Source organism: Manis javanica, chromosome 5, assembly GCF_040802235.1.
Source record: "Manis javanica isolate MJ-LG chromosome 5, MJ_LKY, whole genome shotgun sequence".
Taxonomy (NCBI): Eukaryota; Metazoa; Chordata; class Mammalia; order Pholidota; family Manidae; genus Manis; species Manis javanica.
The window spans coordinates 53,425,906-53,441,733 of record NC_133160.1 but is presented as its reverse complement, the minus strand read 5'-3'; the positions used below and the strand labels follow the sequence as shown (position 1 = coordinate 53,441,733).

Here is a 15,828-nt window from a genome sequence, read left to right as displayed (position 1 = left end):
GGTAGGGACTGGGCATGGAGAGTTTGGAAAGTTCCCCCAGCTGATGCTGATACAGTCCTGATTAAGAATACTACCAAAGCAGCACTCCACACATGTGCATGTACTAGAAATAATTTTCCAATAATGCAAAAATGTCACCTGACTGAAAAAAAAATTATCTCACCTCCAAAATAGCCCTCCCCAAATTACCTTTTCCTTCTCTGGGTTTCTTCTTTATACCTAACTCAGGAGACCCATTGGAAATTGGTGATTGCTGAGTCTTTGGTTTACGGCCAACTGAAAAAATAAAAATAAGGTATTGAAACAATACTTTGAAAACAAAAATAATAGAAACATGACTGCAGACTCTGATACTACACTAATGAAACAACACTAATCTGTAAATTAATATACTCGGTATATAAATGGTTGCTTTTAAAAGGATCATTAAAAGCACTTTTGCAATTTTAGATTACAGCAGTTAGTTGGTGGTAATCTCAGTATGTACTACAAGTCAGGTGCTACTAACCTGTTAGTCATGGTCAGAGCATCAATTTGCTAACCTTTTCCCAAAATTCTACTGGGAACAAATTCTAGTAAAAACTGTTTTCTGTTCTACAGGATTGTTAGAAAAAACTTTACCTATGTATTACAGAGGATTTAATAATCTGCAAGCCTTTTGAGCTCAAATGAGTTAAAGTAAAAAATATTATTTTAAACACTCTCTACTGCTCTGAGCCAATCAATTCAATAGGATTTAAGCATACTTGTTCAGATGTCCCGACTTCAATTTGCAGGTACAATATGAGGATAAAAATCTCCCAAGCAATTATTTCCTATGTCTAATAAATGTTTGTGCTCTTCCTTTCGCTTCTCCTCACTTCTGCCAGAAGGCTCTCAGACAGATGAGCACCCACACTGAACAGAAAAGCAAGAGCAAAACTTCTCTACATGCACTAAAGAAGGTATGAGTCTGAAATGCATTGTATTCAGTCCTCAGCAATGATGAATGAATGCTGCTGGCAAGGAGGGGAAGCCTCAAGAAAGGATGGGAATACTCTAGCATGTTATCCTACTTTCAGAATAAATCATTATGATTTGGTGATTGTGATTCATCCAGGATTTCTGATGTCTTTCTATTCATTAGTAAAGATTATTTAGAGCTAAATAAAGACCTAAAGTGTCTTAATTTTTATTTCAAAATACACAGCTATTACATTCTAGGATTTCATTATGATAACTGCTCAATGAAAAGTATGCTTTGTCAAAGTTTAAAATGGAAAGTTCATTGGTTTCCTTATCAGAATACAGCTTAGTTTTTCAATTTAAGTAGTATATATATATATTCTATATATATATATATAAGTAGTATATTCATATATATATATATATATATGAATCACTGAGTAATAACATCTTTACCATCTCCTAAATAAAAGCACAAAAGCCCAGCTTCCTTAATGGAAAGGTCAGTCAAAAAAAGTGTAATTTATTCTCTTACAAAGCAGCATTTCCCCAATCATATTCAGTAGAAATAAAGGGTGCTACAGTCCAATTAACTTTCAGAATACTGCATGGTATCTTGACTTGGAGACTTACAACACACTGATGTATTAAAAGCTCTGGAAATAAAAAGAAGGCTCTGCTTTTAAATAACCTACATAACTTTGTATGTCCCAACTTTGTATGTGCACTTAACCACCAATAATAATGATGGTATATATCATCTTAAATTGGACATTAGGACCATCGATTTTTCAAACATAAAATTAGTATTAAATTGGCAAATTATTTGCTGATTTATATTATACCACATAGGCAGATCAACCTGTTTATCTAAAGGTCTTGTTTCCCTACATGATCCCAGCTTTTCATGGTCTTTTCCATCTTCTTTTAAATCTAAAATTTTCTTAAGTACTTTTGTAATAGCTCCCAGTAAATATAACCAGACTAAGGCTACAGTGGGCAGTAGGTAAAAAGGACTCTTTATATGTATCTTTTGTTTTTAAACATTTACAGCAAAAAGTAATTCTTCCCTCTAAATTCTCTCATTCATATCTCCCAAGATACAGATAATCTATATGTATTATATGAGGGAGGGTACTCTATCTTTATTCTTCACTGTATCCCTCATAGCAATGAGCAGAGGCCCACGAACATCATAGCAATTTGAAGTACCTCTAACAAGTGAAAGAAAATAAGATTATTTCTTACACAAGTTTTCCCTTAACTTTTGTCCTTTTTTCCATGCTAAAATGTGATGAAAGAGATAGGGAAGAAAGTGGAATTAGATGAGTACCCACTTATATAGGATTTCATTTCCTTTAAGTTTTGCCTTTGATTCAAATAGGAAATGGACCCACTTGCTGCCCATCTCCTTGGGATGCTGGAAATGTGCTGGAGCCTGTTCCTCGCCCACTGGTATATCAGGTAAGCAGAAGGGTCAGCAGAAGTCAAAAAGTAAGTGGAAATGCGCTTTACCCACTGGTGAGTTTAGTCCACTTAGAAATCCCTATTAGCAGGCTTGGTGTTTCAAAGCAAAAAGTATGGGGAAGAAAAGAGCGCTGGATTTTTATTTTAATGTCCACAAAAGAATGGGAAGATTAAGAAAAACAGAGAAAATAAATTTTTTTAAGTAAAATTTAAAAAATTTTTAAAGTAACCAAGTACCCAAAATGATCAGAAAGTAGCCAAATGGGCAGTGAATCTCTGATCTTCCTTCTGTGTGTCCAACACCTGTTATACTCTCTTTATCAAGCAACTTACTTTTAGGGCTCAAACACTGTATGAATATGTTAAAACACAAAATTAAAATCTCAATTTGTTGATTCCTTGAGACTACCTAGTTAAGATACCATCAATCATAAATCTACAGCATATTTGCATATTTTATATTTTTCTTATGTCCCTTGATGGGAAAAAAGATACCAGAAAAAATGCCACCTGCTTTCCCAGCAATCTGTAAATACACTCCACCTTTTTTCTTTCTCATTGGCTCATGGCTACCCGGTGATGTAGGAATAGGAGAGGTATCCATTGGTTCAGGCTCTTCAGTTGACACCTCCACCACAGTTTCCGTAATGACATCTGGTCTCATAGCAGCATGGATAAATTCTGGAGTTGATACACAAGGAGGGACAAACACTTCCACTATAAAAAAAAGTTGAAAAATTAAAATTTCCTACCCCTATTAATGCTTCTTTCTTAATGTGGACAATTCAATATTGAGTAGAGGTGAGGTTTATTAAGAATTCATCAAAGCAGGATGACAGCATGATGTTAATTTGCTGAAAATGCAACATGATCTATAGTATGTAGGGAAATAAATGCAAAGAAAATTGAGTTGAAGGAAATGTTAATCCTCTGAGTAGGGCAGGGACCATGAATAGTTACTCTTCATCCCCACTTTTCTTCACACTTTTAGATACTTTCAAATTCATTTTAAGACTTTGAATAATTTTGAAAATTGGGAAAATAATTGAAAATAAAATAACAGTATATAGCAAGTTTGTTAAAACTATTTTTCTTCTGATTATCCATCATTATTCTCTAACTAGGTAATACATAGTATAAAATGAACAACATCTAACATTGTATTCAGTGAAAAGAAAGTATTTACAGTTCATTTTAGAATATGAAAAAAGGAAAACCTTGAATGGTATCTTTCAGTATTTAAAATTTTACTTAATGAACAGTCCTGATATTTTGGGTCACTAGAACAATACATACAGAATGCCATGTGGTCTTCTATTACATACAACAATGGTATGATAGCTTCCTTTCAATGTGCATAAATAATCTGGATATGACATTTCTATTTTAATTAAGAGAATAAATCCATCCTATGGATTAACACACTGACCAAATGCCCTAGGTTTTTCCTCATTTCCCTGAATAATACATGGGATTTCTATTCTAATTAAAAAATACAGTTGCTCTTAGTATTTATTATAAATCCCTATAAGAGGGGCCAATCTTACTCTATTACATCAAATTGACATTTAGACAATAAAATTAGGATAAAATGACTCTCAAAGGCAGTCTTAAAGGCAAAGAAGGAACAAAAGAAAAGGAAAACTTGCCGCCTATAGGGGGTATGAGGAAATGGTGGAAGCTACTCCTCATTCCACCTGGAAAAGTCTCTGGAGTCATTGCCATTTATTATTAAAGGACTGAAAGTGGTCATAGGAGGCAGCTTCCCCCACCTGCCATTCTCTCAAGGACCACAAAGTTTATAATTTTTCAAGAGTTAAGGAAATAAGATGTGATAGTATAAATAACAATTTAATAAACATTTAGCTGTCTACAGTGGGCATTTCTCATATCATGTTATGAAAATTAAGTATTCTAAGTATTTAAGACTTGGGAACTTTACAAATAAAAATCAGTAATTATTGTCACAGCAGACTTTATGAACACCAACAATCCCCTTGTATTTAAAAGAACTTTCATTCTAGATACATGAAATGATGTGACACGATCATTATAAAAAAAGAATCGTTGACATACCAGGACTTCTTGAATCCCTCAAGCAGGTAGGAGATTCCATATGAAGCAAGGCTTCTGCAGCTTCAATTGTCTTATCTGTACAGTGTGCATTACTGCTATGAACTGATGCTTCCACTGGGGGGAAAACAAATTCTACTCAATTTAAAATGCACTGAACACATTGCTAAATTAAAACATACAAATATAAATTATCTCTCATGAATAAGTCATCAATATGTATTAGTCCATACAAATTACAGAAATAATTTAAAAATCAAAAAAATCTAGTATCTACGCTCAGTAAAATGAATGTCGATTATAACAATTATTGAGATTGGTTAGAAACTACTAAGGAATTTTTAAATTTTATCTAAAGAAAAACAAAGACACCTTAAATTTGTATCCTGTATCAATTTAAGGCCAAAACTAACTTGGCAGGAGGCTGGGAGCAATCATTGTAGCTTAACAATCCAATAGGTCAATAATATATTTTGATAAACTGCTAATAAAATCTGAAGTAATACCTACCTAGCAGAACCATTCAGAAAAACGTGTTTCAAGGTTAATTTAATAACTCAGTTCTCTCAGGCCCTGTTGCGTGAGTGTGTCAGCTTTAGCGGCAGAGTACTTGGGAACTTTCTTCGCAATAACCTTCCACTCTTCAGAACCTCACTAGTCTATTTCTGGGTTTTAGCCAATAAATTTTTTTTTAAGTTTATGTTCTTTGCTTTTCTTTTTCCATGAAGCCATTTCTATCTAATTCTACCACCTTATGTAACTCTTTCAGCATTCACTTTATGCATTGCTAATCAGTAAAGTGCAGCAGTAGTTTAGGCTATCAGGACAAATAGCTTAGGTTCTAGTTTCTGCCACTTATAATTTGTTACCCTTAGCCAGTAATTTAATTTCTTGTAAGGCTCAGTGTTTTCACAAAACAGGAGTATTGCTTACCTCAAATAATTATGAGAATTAAGTGAGGTGATTATCATTAAAAACATGTATAATGTCTAGCATATAAATAAGAATTCAATAAATAGTGATGGTTTCTTATCACTCCTGTAAGATTATAAGCTCCTTGAGGTCTCATCTTTGTATCTGCTGTAGTTCCAAACACAGACTCATCAGATAGGAGGCATGCAGTATTTCTTTCATGTACTGCAGTTAAGAACCCACTGACCTTACAGGAAAATTGGCAATTCAAGCACAAACTTAGTATATTTGTGATGTATTATTTTCACATCCTGACTTAAAATACTGAATATTCTACTTTGTGAGCAGTTCTGAAACACGAAAATATAACAGTTTCTAATTTCATATTTTTCTTAAGATGTCTTCTATAGGAACTAAACGGAAATATACTAATTTCCCAAAACCACATTACCAATTCACAACTTCTACAGGCTACAGATATGAATCTTCTAAAACTTTTTCCAGGAAACTTTAATTGAAAGAAAGTTTTTCATGCTCTCTCAAAATTAAACAAATGCTGAAGCCTCAGCCTCAAACAGCAATCATTTGGAGAGCATTTATAAAAAATCCAGTGACTGTTCTACCACCTGTTGCACATCATCCACACTCTCGCAACTAAGGTACCGGGTCTCTCCAGTTGCTCTTTCCATTTATGGAAATCTGCTCAAAGCGAAACCATTCAAGAGAGGCAGCCAAACCTCTAAGTAAATCTATCTTTAGGTGACCCTGCTTACTCTTATCTGCAGCTTCACTGAAGTGAGGGATTCAATCAGTCCTTCTAGCTCAACTTTAAGAAACTTACTTAATATTAGTAAGTATAAAATATATTGCCATTTAAGTATTTTTTAAATACCTCCCTTACATACACTAAGCCTTGGAAAGCAAATTCTCAGGTTTTTTAAATTTATTCTAGGGACTTCATACTCTTTCAAGTCTGCTTGTGTTGCAAGTTAGGTGTTGTCTTAGGTGCTATTAATAAATCATCCTGGGTAAACTAATTCCTTATGTAATTGTATTAAGACACACCGTAAAAACTCTACCATATTAAAATCAGAGCTTCAAGTATTTGATAGTAATGCAGAAGAATTTTACCAGACTCTTAAATGTTTTAAGCTATAAGCAAAATGAAATTTGCCTAGCTAACAGTTAGATATTTATGCTGCCCTGAGTTCTTAATGTAGTTTAAGGTGCATTTTCAAAACCCTGATTTCATGTTAGTGGAAATTATTTCTTAAAAGTGTGTGTTCTTGCTCATATTTCTGACCTGAACCTCACCTTCTCCCCCAAATTTAACATATTATTTCCCAGAAATACTTTATATTTACAGAGTAAAACAAAATACATACATACTTAAAAGATAATTTACTTATTCATACTTTAAATTTAGGATGCCTAAGTTCTCCGTGAGTTATCAATTAGAAGATCTAATACTCTATGTACAGTCAACAAGTGATTGTTGAGCATTTACCATGCACCAGACCCTATGCTATAAACCTAAGACATAAGTGTAAATTGGACCTCTGGCCTCATGAAGCTTATACTAATAGTTCAGAGTATCAAAAATATATATGGAAGTAAAATATTTCAAAACAACATAAAGTGCAAACTAATTATTGTAAGTAATAACTACTGTAAGCTAACAGCTTACATAGAGTCCTGATGTTTTTCTCTGGTGCTTGCTAGTTTTACTTTTGTCATTTTTATTTACTAACTAAAATAACTCTAAGCACATTTAAACAAACACCTAAGAGCTCATATTCAGATCAATTTACAATAATGTATCCACAACAGTTTCCAATACTTCGCCCATTTTGTAAAAGTGAACAAGCTTTTTCCTTGTTTTGTTGACATAAGTAGTTTTTGATAACAAAAAAAAAAAATGAAGAGGTATTTCTCCTATTCAAGTTTCTGTAATTTTTTAAATCTTTTCACAATGCCTTTTTTTTGGTATCATTAATCTACAATTACATGAGCAACATTATATTTACTAGACTCCCCCCATCATCATGTCCCCCCCACATACCCCACACAATGCCTTTTTGTTCAGAACAATAATTCAGACAAAATTTAAATTAAAATTCTACACAATTCTTAAGGATAAACATCAGTGTAACAGTGTGAAGTAAGCAAACTACAAGCAAGGGCTGAAAATTCCTTGTCTCCTACTAAAACTTGATTAGTGCCTTTCTAGACCTGTGTATAAATTGAGAGGAAAAAAAATTAAGTCATTTAAAAAATAGAAACAATGAAGCTAAAAGCAATCTGACAGGTATAATTTTCTAGTTAGGACTAGTAGTTAGTGTTGCTGGTCAACCCTCCTTGAAAAACTAAATGTCAAATATACTTTAATTTTAATCATAGTCCCCCAAATTAAATTTGCTCAAGCTTTCATTTACTAATGGTAAGAGTCTTCTTGTTCCCTTTCTAGCTTTCTAATCAACTGGTGTTTGTATGGTGGACTATTCCAGACTCACTCAACAGCTGCTACAAAATACCAAACTTGGTAATTAAGTCTGACAAGAGACATACCTCTCAGCTTTACACAAGAGAATGCTGGTAACGGATCTAGTTCAAAACAAAGTTCTTAAAGTCAAAAGTAAAAACTGACAGCAATTTGAGAGTAAATGAAAAAATTAGAAAACACTTCATTAGGTTATGAGTAGTACTCCCCTACAATAAAGACCGTAATTAATATTACGAAGTAATCACTCAACTGTCACACCTAACTTAGCACATTTATCCTCTGATGCTCCAAGGCTGTAACAAGACTAGGTTTACTGACAAATACAAAAGAATGCAATAGAAAGGGGGGAAAGGTAAAAGTCTAAGATCCTCCATCTTTACCTGTTCTTCTCTGACTTTCTAATATAGTTGCATTGTAAGGTTTAAAATGGAAAGAGGACTAAAATTATTTTCTAAAGTAGAGCTGTCTTCTAAAAATAGGTGAGCCAAATATGATTTTAAAATTTGTAGTATCCACATTTTAAAAAGTATGAAGATGAAATACCTTTAATTTCACTTAGTATACCAAAATATGGTCACTGAAACAGGTAATCAATATGAAGTTGTTTCCCACTGCTTCAGTTTTTGTTTAAATGAATTAAAATTTAAAAACATTAAAAATTCAGTTTCCAGCCACATTTCAAGTACTCAATAGCTACATGTGGCTAGTGGCTATAGTACTGAAAAGTACAGGCTTAATAAAACTAGCTATTCTAGAACTTTTTTGGTCAAAGAACTCTTAAAACTCAAATTATTGAGGATCACAAAGATTTTGTTTATGTAAATCCTATGATAGAAATTCTATTTGAAATTAAAATTAAGAAAAACTTTACAATATTTATTTTTAAAAAATAATAAACTCAATACTTAAAATTGTACTTTTATGAAAAGTAATTTTTCTAAAACAAAGAAAAACTTAGTAACTTTGTTTTACAATTTTGCAAATCTGAATACATGGTAGAAAGCAGTTGAATTCTTTTATTTGCTGTTTCATTCAATCTGTTGTAATATCAGTCGTGTATGCTCTAGAAAATTCCTCTGAACATTTGTGAAAGTGAAAAGAAAATATCTTAGGATTACCATGAAAACAACTGACTTCACAGAGCCCCTGAAAGAATCTTTAGACTCTCAGAATCCTGAGATCAGAGCTTTTAGTTTTTAAGAAATGCAGTTATAATTTATTATCAAATGTAGTAACACACAAATTCTATCTTCACATTTCTGTAAGTTTTAGCTTCAAAATGTAAACATCAGTGTATAGATGAAAAGTTATGATTCTATTTCCTTAAGTACAATAGTACTTTGTCCATTTACAAATAAAGGATTTTTTAAAAGGCTTTTCATAAACATATCTTTGCATCCTTTTGAACATTTAAACTGTAAATAACATAGTTTAAATAATTATCAAGAACACTCTCCTGCCTACCCTTCCCCACCAACCAAATGTTTCTAAAGGAAATGATTTCATAATTACCCTAATTAGAATAATTTCTTAAACATTTTCAAGTTGTTAAAAAAATTAATGCCATTCTTCTAATTTCGATATATGCTTCATATTTTCATATCCTGCTAAAATTTTTTTATACTGATGATCTTCCCAAGATTGATAGCAAATATTCCAATTTACAGTAAATTAGAAATGAGATTTTCAAGCTCAAATTTTACAATGAACTTTTTTACAAGTCAAACAGATATGTTTTGTCACTGAAAATACTTTGGCTGTATTTCCTGAAAAATTTTTCCCTTCCATTTAATAAATCATTTAGTAGAACAAAACTTCCGGTGACCCGAATTTTCAATTCTTAAATTTTCAAAGAAGTCAAGGAAAGTATAAGGCAGAATATTGTAAGTTGAAAATCTTCTAAAAAATCCGAGCCATATCTATACCATATCTTCATGTAAATGTTTTTTAAAAATTAATTTTCCTGTTTTTCCTAACATATATATATATATATATATATATATGCACATATCAGAAATGAGCATAAATTATTAAATTATTCAAACTATAGTCTTATTCAACATATAGACATGGCCTCATGTTGTAACTTGGCAAAAAGATTGGCTAATAACCTCCAATTACATAATGATTTTACATTCATTAACAGTATAATGTGAAAAAAAAATCCAAGAAAAAAAGAAACCCTTACTTTCCATCAAATTTCTTGAGCCACTTAAAATTTTAGAACGTAAGTTATTAGAGATCACCTAGTCAATCCTGTTCCTCTTACAGAAAATGTAGTCTTAAAGAGGTAAGTCAGTAGCACAAAGCTAGCTTGTGACAGCTAGATGTAGATCCTCATCTCTTGACTTAAAAGGGTCAAGGCTCTTTCTCACACATCATGTTCCCAGTGAAAATTTTATAAAGTATGTCAAGTGTTTACCACAGAAACACTCTGCTTGTTAAAATGAAAGTAACTTTTAATAAATAAGCTTTATTTATTTCATTCTTTACTCCTTTGATAGTATAGTTGATAACTACAGCAAAAGTTGAAAGTTGGCAGTTAAGCCTCTAAAGGAGGAAATAAAAGCAAAAGTATATCCTCTAGTACCTATACATGGTAAAACTTACTGCTTTATACTTGCTTAGAAACAAATTATGCTAACAAAATTCAACTTAAAGCTTATCTCTAGAAGTTTTCCTTCATCTCATTATCAACCCATTGTAGCAATCACTGTAGTTATATTAACATTTATATATTATGTAGATTTTCATCTGTCTATGTTAGACTCTAACACTTGATGACTTCCCTCAAGGGAATAAAAAGGTACCATTCTATCCATTTTACAAATACAAACTTTACAAACTCTCCCAACATCATTAATTGGCAGCAATAAAGATTTAGATCCATGATTCTTCATTTTCTGGGCCACCTTTCTTTCCCGACTTCTCATTCACTGCATAAACCTTCAGTAAATCGGCAAACTGTCTCAGTCCTTCTAAAATCGGGCTTGTAAAGGAGCTTCAAATTACGTGAAGTGAGGAAATAATTTGAAACAATTGTTAAGTAAAATGTATTTACTACGGAACATCATAATCATAACGGAAACTTCAAGTGTAAGATTTGTATACACTAAAGAAATGCAGTAGGTCTGGAAAATGGCATTTAACTAAGAAAAAAAAAAACACCTTACTAAAAAGAAGTAAAACTTTTGAATTTTCAAACTGTAGATTGTCTGTATGTATCCACTCCAAGCAAAATATCTACAGATCACAATTTCACTATTAATACCAAAAGCTTATAAAAAAAATACTTTCTACTTGCAAAATTAAGCCCTCTTCACCGTATTTTTCAAAATTCTGACTGCAGGGACTATATTAAAGTTCTGGTACATTCACAACCACTGGAAACACTTCTTGAAATGTATGTATTCAACACTCAATAGAAATACCACTGACCCAAACATTTATAAATATCGTTAGGGCCAATAATGTAATCCCAAAAATTACCTCCCTTAGTTCAAAGTATGTTAACGGACTGAACACACAAAGGAACCAAGTTCTCATCATACTCTGCCTGTCACTTCACTAATACTTAAGTTTCTGCTCTGATCAGAAGATAACTGCCAAATGTGTTTTAATGACTTCAGAAAGTCACTAATGACTTACTGATTTTTCTTTGGGACCTTTGAATCGTGTAGTAGTGCTACATTTTACAGAATAAAAGGCTGGTCGGTCATTATGTGTTATGCAATACATATGGTTATATTATTCCAGGCTTTACTTCAACCTAAGGTCCTTCTGTCAAATTTAAAGATACACGTGTTCATGATTTCCCCCAATCGAACTGAGTTACAATTTCACCAACCCAACTACTCATTTCGCGCTCCCAGAGAGTCAGGTCTTTTACAGTATTACTCCTCGGTATCTCCCATCAGCAGCGATATGAAATAGAAGCCAAGTAAAGGACTGTGTGCTTATCATCACTGTAAGTAAATACTATTTCAAGCACTGCTGCATCGATTCAGGGCCCTCACTGGGCTGTCCATTAAGTAAAGCTGCTTTTTCCGCGTAACTTAAGTCCGTGCCCTTCCGCTGCAGCAGTGGCCTGCACAACCCCCACCCCCGCGGCCACTTCCGTGTTTACACTCCTCTTCCCTCCAATTCCATGCGTACATTGTCAGCTTCACTCCCGCCCAACCTTCATTGGCCCAGCTCGCGCCCGGAGTCCCGCCCCCCGAAATTAACGTTCTTATTTGGAACATCTCAGAGAGCAGATTGGAACCAGAGGCCTGTCAATCCCGTCCGTTCTGTCCTCTCCAAAGCGCTTCCGCTGTGGTGGGAGGTTTGGGGGGGAAGGGGGAAAGGGGGCAATTCCGTGTTGAGACTTCCCTGGGGCCAAGACTCCCTCCAGCCCACCCCACTCCTTCACATTCACCCACTGTTTACATAATAAACGTCCTTTTCTGACGCCCTAACGCTCCAGGTCAGGGGTACAAGATACATTCCCTGTCCTTCCCATTCTCCCCACTAAAAAAAAAAACCCACGAGGGAAGGGACATAAACCTACTTCACAGCCGCGCATTAGCCCATTAGACAAGCAAAGGGAGGCGGACCCCTGAAAGAAACCTCGTGCAGGGCTACTTCACGGTATAAGTGACCCTCCCCAGAACCGTTACTCTTGAGGCTGCACAAGGTGGGGATGTTAAGAGACCCGGGGCATTTTTTTTTTTTTTTTTTGGCGGGTATCGGTCTACCGGACATGGCCCAGGCTGCCTAGTCCATGCGGAAGTCGAAGATCCGTGGACCAAGTCTCAGGAGACCGGGGAGGGTGGCGCGCGTACACCGGAGAAGCCCGCCGCCCCCGACCGCCGGTAGTAGCGGTCTCTCCGGCCAGGCAGCGTGGCAAGTGCAGCCGAGAGACAACAGCCTCACTCACTTCCTGGTTCCTCAGCAACTGGCGTGAAGTGGACAACTCGTCCGCCCCCGAGTCCCCAACTTAACCGCGGTCGCTACTCCCGCACCCGCTGCCAGCGCTCCGCCCCGGCCGCCGCCACTGCTCGCTAAGCCGCCCTGGAGCGACAGCGCCGGATTCCAGGCAGGTTATTCTGCAAGGTGATCACTTCCTGATTCGTCGCCTCCATTACTTCATTCACTAACCCCCTTTCCCCCGGCCGCCCCGGCGACTAAGGTGGACACTGTTACCCCTGCGCTGACCGCCACAGGGGAGTCACCCCGCCCTCTCTGCACCCCCTCCCCTGCTGCACCGATGCACAGGAGAAAAGTTCCCATGTCCTTACCAGCCCGGATGAGCAGATCCAGCTGGTTCGTGGGTCCCTCATGCAGAGACGTCGCCATGTTTATCCCGGGGCTGGAGCTGCTGCTTCACATTGACTTACACCGTGAGCAACGGCGGCAGGGGAGGAGGCGGAACCCGCGGCCGAAGACACACGCCGTGCGACCGACACACACTCACGCACTCGCACACACTCAGACGCCCGGATCCTTGCGCGTCCGCCGACAGGAAGCCGAGGCCGGCCCGCCTCCCGCCGCGGGGCTGAGAAACCCCACCACCTAACGGCAGGGGCGGCGGCGACCGTCTCGGCTGGCAACGCGATCCTTCCGCCCCGCGCCCAGACAGGAAGTCCCGGACGCCCGCCCCGAGCGTGGCTGCGGCTCGCGGCGAGAGGGACACCTGAGGCTGGAAACCGCCCCGGGAGCCGCGCTGGGACACGGCCCTTCGGTAGGAAGAGGCGCGTTTCAAGCTCTGCGGAAAAGTCTCTAATTGTGCCCCCTCTGGAAAAGAGCCATTAATCAAATTTTCTTCCTTGAAGAGATCTAAAACCTAGTCCCGCAACTGTAAATAAAGGTGGCTATTTAACTTGTTTGGCTGTTTCACAGTTGATGCAACATGCAACCCGTTCACTTGAAAGAGCTACACTTTAAAACAGGAATACCAACAAAAGTCATGCCTACAAAATATTCTAAAAACATTACTTGGAAAAAGTAAGGAGCTTCCAATTACTTTCAGAGAACGACTTCATCCTTTTCCCTCTACTTAAGTGTTAGAGAGCACACTTAACCGGTATTTATTAGTAAACAGCAGAACATGCCAACCTCTGGATTAAATTGTACTTTCCCAGTTTGCTAGTCATGAAATTCGGGTACCTTTTCATTTCTATTCGGTTCATTTGTAAATGTATTCATTTATATCATCTACTTTAAAAAATATTTTCATGTAAACTAAACTTACTACAATTGAAGTATGTATTACAATAGGAGATAAATTGCCTTTTAGTGAGTAAATTTATTAACACAAGAAATCAAACCAGTAAAATGACTCAGATGAGACTTCATCAAAACAAGCTTTCCTGGTGTCAGAATTTCATAATAAAAATAAACAAAATGTTGCCCTAAAGTTGTTTCTACACAAAATTTACCTCTTACAGAAGGAGTGCCCAGTATTTGCTGAATAAACACAAAGATTCGGCAGTTACACATTTAAAATATTAATGCATAATTTTTATGATCTGAATTGAACAAACTGCTGGTAGTCCAGAGAGAAAAAAAAGTTTTCCCAGTGGTAATATTATTGTAGGACCATTTTACAAAAGTTTGCCCACAATGTCAGTGCAATTTCAGAATAGATTTAGGTAGCCCATGACTTGTTTTGTTTTCATTTCTTCTAAATACTGATTTATTCTCTCGGCCCTTTTCCTAGCCCTACCACTATGATCCCCACCCTCCGGAAAAACAATCTATGAGCCATTTCCAAGGTACAACTCTTCTTAAACCCGGTAAGGATCTCTTTCTTGAACTAGGTAAACTTGCCACCTATTGGACAAGAGAAACTCTGTGAGTGGTAGCCTTTTTATTTCTAGTTAATTTAAAATAAGGATTATCCTTTGATAGGTAGCATCTTAAACTGAGACAGTTTCCAGATGGGGTATGACAAGGGACACTGGTAAACTGCTGGCTTTAGGCAAATCATTGAAATTGATAGTAAATCTCAATTTCCATTCCTATCAATCAGAAGTTTTTTATGTATTTAGGAGAGAAGAGATTAATGTAAGCCAAAGGTTTATTTTTTCTGAAAGTAACAGGTTAATTTGGCTCGAGAAGTTGTACTGTTCTCGACGTGGTAGTCAGTTTTGAACTCTGGTACATAATTTTTACCTTACTGTTTGCTTCTTGAGATACATCTTAAGAAGTGAATAGTGTATTTTATTTTCTGTACATCTTAATTATTTATGTATACATGTCAGCCTTATTTTTTAAGTTCTGAGAGAATAGAAGCTGTATCTATTCCTACTAGTACTTCATATTTACTATTTATACACACATATATATAACATGTATGCATATGTATGTAAAAGAGATTAATGCAGAAAGACTGGAAAATATTCCCATATATTTAAAGCTCTTATAAAAACAATTCCTTAAGTTTTAATGGAATTCTACCTTGCTACTATAACTAGGCTTTCAAAAGCCCCACTACTTTTTAGAGACCAATAATACTATATTGGGAATAGCAAATAAGGATAGCCTGCTGGTGGAAATATAAATTGGTACAAACTTTCAGGAAGGCAATGTGACATTATATATTAAGAATCTAAAAAAGGTTCATATATTCTGACCCAGGAATTTCATTTCTAGGGCCTAGTCTGAGGAAATAATCAAGACATTCAATGGATTGTTCTATTAAAACTGCATTTGAAGAATTTTTAGCATATAAATAGAGCAGGATTTAAATACATATGTATTACAATAGGACTCAAACCATGTGAATATATGTACGTATGTCTATGTGTGATAGACACACATACATCTACATAGCTCAAATCTTCAAGATTAAGTATTAATAAGCAAACTAATAAATTGAGTAAGAATAGGTAGGGTTAGCAAGGTAGACCCTTTAAAGCAAATTCAAATGCTGCTAATAACATTAT

General features: G+C 35.8%; 1 protein-coding gene across 14 annotated transcripts in view; it reads right to left on the bottom strand.

Annotated features, from left to right (window-relative positions):
* Window positions 1-15,828, bottom strand: part of ELF2 (E74 like ETS transcription factor 2) — a 119,602-nt gene that overhangs the window by 7,252 nt on the left and 96,522 nt on the right. For 6 of the 14 annotated variants that reach the window (XM_073237037.1, XM_036998558.2, XM_036998551.2 and 3 more), the window contains 3 exons: window positions 4,489-4,602; window positions 2,923-3,129; window positions 190-276 (listed from right to left, as the gene is read on the bottom strand). In XM_073237037.1, coding sequence (XP_073093138.1) covers window positions 190-276; window positions 2,923-3,129; window positions 4,489-4,602 — 408 coding nt within the window. Of the gene's footprint in view, window positions 1-189; window positions 277-2,922; window positions 3,130-4,488; window positions 4,603-13,179; window positions 13,432-15,828 lie in introns of those variants that run through there. The other 8 variants (XM_073237038.1, XM_036998554.2, XM_017676171.3 and 5 more) reach the window with 7 other exon arrangements.